Consider the following 5,903-nt stretch of genomic DNA (forward strand, 5'->3'; position numbering starts at 1 on the left):
TTGCTCTTTAAATCTCTTTAAATCTGGATGCCTAAAATCATAGAAAATGAACAAAGTTATACACTTGTTTTGAATTGTGGGTGTCTATTAAGACACATATTTAGGCCCAGGACATGCCGTTTTAGACCCCTGCAAAACCCTAAAATTCGTTTTTGGTGGGGGTGCTGGCACCTGCACCCGCGCTGGGGGAGGACCCCCATACCCCCCTGCCTTCTACTTAGGATTTCTAACCTCCTGCTTTAAATGAAAATTAAAAGATTGTTCAATAGCGGAAGATGGTGTTTTTATTTGTTTTACTTTATTCCCCCAGTTTGCAAACACAGGCACAATTCATTCAAATAAATACAATACAAATCAATTTATAACAAGCAGCGAAACCTCTTTAAACAGCCGATAGACTACAATACCCTACCATACAAAAAAAGGCTCTGTAAACTAAAAATAATAATAGTAGATTGGAAAATTCTGCCTGTCATGCAGTACTACTCAGTTTCATTTTGAAATCAAACTTTTTTTTTTGTAGCTATAATGTACTAAGCAACTGGCCCATCGCTGGTTTATTTTAGACAGCCATTATTACAGCCATATTGAATTGTATCTCCATTGATTTCTAACTTGTTTACAGCTACTTTAATAGGCAAATACCTGCCAATGCTTAACCTGGTTGTCCAAGTCACAGCCAATCACTGGTACAATAACACTGTTGCTATCAGGTATCTATTCAGTTTCTGTGCTCAGGGTTAGATGGTACAGTATGATTATAGCTAGAACATTGGACATGAAGTGATTAGGTATCAGGAAGAGTTGTAGTTGAAATATCTGCATTTCCTAAATAAAGTTTGTCAGAGGGCTGAGGCATCTAGGAAGCTTACGGTTTAAGGTTGATTTTAAGCATCTGAATTGCAGTAGTACTGTGTACAATATAAATGTGCAAATTATATATATATATATATATATATATATATATATATATATATATATATATATATATATATATATATTCTTCATTACATTTTAACATTTCCCTTTCCAATATGTAACACCAATTTTTTGCAGTAAGAATGCATTTTATACATCAAATACATGAACAAAACACATATATACTATAATGTATTTATACAGTACATAACACAAAATATGTATTCAATTGTATTTAAGCCACATTATAAAAACAAGATATTCAAGGTTGTGCATTAGTGTTAACATTATATACAAATATAAATCATGTCATGAATTATGGCTTATTTAATACATCTCTTTATTGTTTCCAAAATTGTAAAACATGCATATTAACCTGTCCATGAATCTGCTTTGAAGGTCCGACTGGAATTACTGTTTTTAACCACGAGACCAACAATGTATTTGCTTCGTATTGTTTCGTACACGTGTACTGTGCTTGTGTTTAACATGGATATAAACTATTTCAGTTTAAAATACATTACATTAAATTATGAAATATTCTTTTTTTCACATCAAACGCTGCTCTTATGCCGTACATTTGGCTTGTTTGATGATACATTTTTCTATATACAATGTGAAGCTACCCTCAGAAATGGGTGACCCTTAATAAATAAGCATTTCAGCTTTTATTACCAAAATAAGGGCTTAAAAGAGGTTTACAATAAGGTTGGAAAAGTGCATCTGGTCAGTTTAACTCACCTGATTCTGTTACTTTCTTGAGTCAATTACAAATGAAATAATACTGTATGTATAAGAACATATCTTAGTAAACTACTCAACTTTCTATCCGTTTTGTATTGCAATCAAGTGTGTCTTTCATAAAAAATATTTAATACGCTCTATTATTAATTGTAGAAAACAATATACAATTTAAAGTTTTGATTTCTTGCAAATGCAAGACAATAGAAGCAACTACATCTGGAATCTATTAAGTGTGAATTACTTTGTTTCTGCTGCACATTCTTGTGACTTTGCTCCGGATCTTTTGAAAGTTTAAACCATAAATGACAGGATTGAAAACAGGAGGGACGATTAGAAATTCCACTGACAGGAGATTGTGTAAAACCTGTGGAATATCATATGAACCGTATCTAGAGTACATTAAATCAAAAAGCAAGGCAATGATGTAATTGATCACCGTCAACAAATGTGGCAAACAGGTCTGCAAACATTTACTCATTGCTATACTAGATGCCCGGCACGCTCTGAGTATTTTCATGTAGGAAAATAAAATAAAGAGGAAATGTGCAAAGAATATGCATATTATAACATATCCATATACATTGTTAACAGTAGTCCCTACACAAGATAATTTCACAATTGACCAGTTATCACAATATAGTTTTTCAATGTGGGAGCCACATAAGGGCAACCTGAAAGTCAATAGAGTACCAATACATCCACAACAGAATGGAAAAATCCAAGAAAACAGTATTAATTTACCAGTCGTCAAAGGAGTCATGACAGCATGGTACTCCAGGGGCCTGCATATTGCCACATACCTATCATAGGCCATCACTGTTAAATTAGATAATTCACAAGTAGAAAAAGTGTAGATAATAAATCTTTGAAGCAGGCACCCAGAATATGAGATGACATGCGTATCAGACAGAAAATCAAACAGTAGTTTAGGATAGAAACCAGCAGTTCCATACAGTGCATTAGCACTCAGATTACAGAGGAAGAAATACATGGGCTCATGAAGTGTCTTTTCAAGAGCTATTATTACAATTAGAGTTAAATTAACACAAACGATAAATAGATAACCCAGGAGAGTGAAAGAAAAATAGATATATTTATTTGTGCTTGATTCATTTAATCCAGAAAGGGTAAACATTGTAGTGTAGGATGAGTTTTCTTTCTCCATAGCTGCTTCTTGAAAATACCTGTGAATAAATACATTAAAAAAAAATGTTAGCAGGAAGAATAAAATAGGTTACATACTCTAAATATTATATTCCTATTGAAAAAGGGGGATACATGTGTACTACAAGCACTGAATATTTCAATTCATGCCCTTTCTAATTTTGAAATGTACATGATGAAGTATAGTTGGTACAATGGAATACATGTATGGATGCATACCAACATCATTTAAAAGGAGATGTCATCTTTAAAATGGTTAGACATTCAACACTAAACCAAATGCATGTAAAAAAAGACAGAGATTGTAATATGCAAGTGATTACTCTTTAACAGCTGTGTCTCAACATCAGTCCAGTTTTGCTGAAGTGTTAGTCCACTATTTATAACATGTGTCCTATAGTTTACCTAGCTGTGTAATGAACTTCATCAGAAACCAGACCCTGTGGGCTGTCAAGCTTGTTTACATTCCCTAAAGGTAGATTTAAGTGCAGGCAAGTCATTGTGTAACTACACAGGCAGTATCTTGCTGCTCTCTGAAGCAGCACTGGGAACTGTCATCAACTGTACAAGCTCTCCCATAATCTAAGCACTCACTCATATAATCTGGGTAAAACTACACACAACTTCTGGGGAAGCAAAACATAAAAGTAGCTATTGCTTGAAGCATGTTATCGGTATTATACAGATTATAACAACTGGAAATCCCTTCTCCATTGGCCAGAGAGCAGCAATGTTTTAGGGGTGCAGCAAAAGTGCACTTTTTCAGAGTGTTAAAGAAGCTTAGAACAGTTCTATGATTAGCTAGCGTTCTTTAAATGACTCACAAGTTTAAATTGTGTGAATATACTTGATTTTAATCAATACTAATATCAGTATTACAACTATATATATATATATATATATAACAAAAAAAAAAAAACATGCACAGCTGATGCACTATTATTTGTTTATCTAGCAGACACCTTTATCCAAGGCAACTTACAGAGACTACAGTGTGTGAACTATACATCAGCTGCAGAATCACTTACAATTACGTCTCACCTGAAAGACGGAGCACAATTGACTTGCTCAGGGTCACACAATGAATCAGTGGCTGAGGTGGGATTTGAACTGGGGACCTCTTGGTTACAAGGCTGTTACTTTAACTACTGGACCACACAGACACTGTCATTGTAGATATACATTGTTGTCATCCTAACTTGTTGCCTCATTTCATATTTAGTAATTTACACACTAAACTATAGTTTATTTAAATATTGACCTTGCATTGTAACCCTGTACCGTCCTGTAACACCTGTAAGTTGCGTTGGATAAAGGCACCTGCAAAATAAATAAACACATAGTAAAACATAGGATCAGAGTATGGGACCCAATAACATGTTTACAATAGCACAATAACATGAGATTAAAGGCACACATACATTAAAATATTATTTTTCAAATTACCTCTCAGAGAGATCCTCAGGAGAAGCTGCTGGTGGAAGCATGCAGTGCTGTGTGGACAGTACTTCTGAGTCTGAAGAAATGTACTGAGCTTTATATGCTTCCTTTAGGGGGGGGGGAGGGGGTACTGCCTCTGAAACATCCAGGGGGATGTAGGAGCTTAATGAATAATCCATTGAAAACAAGATCTATTAGCAAGTCAGTGGCTCTGTTTACATGACCTTTCAGACCCAGAAGGGAATGTTTGATGTTCACAATCCTGCCCTGCAGAGCACAAGGCAACAGCAGGAAGAAAGACTACAGCACCTGAGCACAAGCCTTGCACCACAGAGCTCCTGACCACTGATAAATCAGTCTAATGTAATGTCTGTGCCATGCATGTACAGGCATAATATAGGATAGACTCTTTTTTAGTCATTATGTTGAATGTTTAAACACTTTGTATGAATAAGAAAGGATACATTTTTTGATACCTTTGAGTTCTGTGATATCATTATGAATAGAAGGTTGTGTGGTCCAGTGGTTAAAGAAAAGGGCATGTAAACAGAAGGTCTCTGGTTCAAATCCCAGCTCAGCCACTGACTCATTGTGCTCTGTCTTTCGGGTGAGATGTTGCGAGTGACTCTGCAGCTGATACATTGTTCACACACCCTAGTCTCTATAAGCTGCCTTGGATAAAGGCATCTGCTAAATAAACAAATAATAATTAAATAAGAAAATCTAAGTGTTGATATTCAGTATGTTTTTTATTTTCATTCTTATTAACAGTCAAGTTTCTGTAGTACACAGCTGAGGGAACACAGAGCCACTTTGTTGCTTGGAACTTGGTTTCAGCAGACTAGGTTTCAAGCTACTGCGTGGTGCACCAGTGGAGACGCGAGGAGACGAGTGCCGCCAAATCAGCTATTTTTTCTCAGTTTGTGTTATTATTGCTGTGACAGGATGGTCGAGTGGTGACGTCAGGCCATATGCAGGAACAGAAAAAACAAAGGCAGTACTGCAGGGCAAAAAGAGACGCGTGGTGCACCGTTTATAAAAATACAAAAATAAAATAAAAGGTTTTACAAAAAGATTGCTCCCAGAGCCAAAACAAAAACAAATCTCAAACACAAAACACAACAAAACCCAGGTCAGGCTGGGCAAGCGCCTTCACTGATCCTATACCGTTTTGTTACTTTCATTTCTCTTTTTCCTCTCTCACTCCCGTTCCTCCTCCAAACACCCACCCGGAACTGAGAGCGCTGCAGGTTTATATGCAGGTGACCATCTCCCGATTTAGCAACAAATTAATCACTTAATTAATTCAGGAGATGGCCACCTTCTGCACAAGGTTTTGAATTATTCCTGGCAGAGGACGAGCACCCAACCTCCCCTCTGCCAGAACACATTTATACATATATACAATAAAAATCACAAATAAACAATAACACACCGTCATAAATACAATAAATAAATCATAATACACAAATACAAAATAACACAGGGGCGGAGGGGGAGACCCCGTTCTAAAAATAAATAAACAATACATTTAAACAGCCGGGCTTGCCCCGCCCACTTTTGATGAGCAGGTCTTTCTTACCACTCTGCTATAATTGTGTACATCCGAAATAATACAAAATAATACTGACAGTTCT

The 5,903-nt window shown here is 36.0% G+C and overlaps 1 protein-coding gene across 3 annotated transcripts; it reads right to left on the bottom strand.

Moving 5' to 3' along the window:
* Positions 1-1,008: 1,008 nt before the first annotated feature.
* Positions 1,009-4,357, bottom strand: LOC117405648 (olfactory receptor 52J3-like). 3 transcript variants are annotated; one of them, XM_034922314.2, is made up of 3 exons: positions 4,273-4,336; positions 4,088-4,146; positions 1,009-2,846 (listed from the first exon to the last, which is right to left on the bottom strand). In XM_034922314.2, the coding sequence occupies exon 3, from the start codon at positions 2,825-2,827 to the stop codon at positions 1,889-1,891; it is 939 nt and encodes a 312-aa protein (XP_034778205.2). In that variant the 5' UTR covers positions 2,828-2,846; positions 4,088-4,146; positions 4,273-4,336; the 3' UTR covers positions 1,009-1,888. The 3 variants fall into 3 exon arrangements, with proteins under 3 accessions (XP_034778205.2, XP_034778204.2, XP_034778206.2); XM_034922313.2 differs by lacking the exon at positions 4,088-4,146 and having other exon boundaries at positions 4,273-4,357; XM_034922315.2 differs by lacking the exons at positions 4,088-4,146; positions 4,273-4,336 and adding an exon at positions 3,868-4,076.
* Positions 4,358-5,903: the final 1,546 nt, after the last annotated feature.

This window comes from Acipenser ruthenus, unplaced genomic scaffold, assembly GCF_902713425.1.
Source record: "Acipenser ruthenus unplaced genomic scaffold, fAciRut3.2 maternal haplotype, whole genome shotgun sequence".
NCBI lineage: Eukaryota > Metazoa > Chordata > Actinopteri > Acipenseriformes > Acipenseridae > Acipenser > Acipenser ruthenus.

What these genes read in the sequence shown, in the direction of transcription:
- LOC117405648 (XM_034922313.2), bottom strand. Translation starts at nt 4,313, where the DNA reads ATGCTTCCACCAGCAGCTTCTCCTGAGGATCTCTCTGAGAG. An exon ending in CCTGAGGATCTCTCTGAGAG is followed by an intron (nt 2,847 to 4,272) that starts GTAATTTGAAAA and finishes ATTTATTCACAG; the next exon opens with GTATTTTCAAGAAGCAGCTA.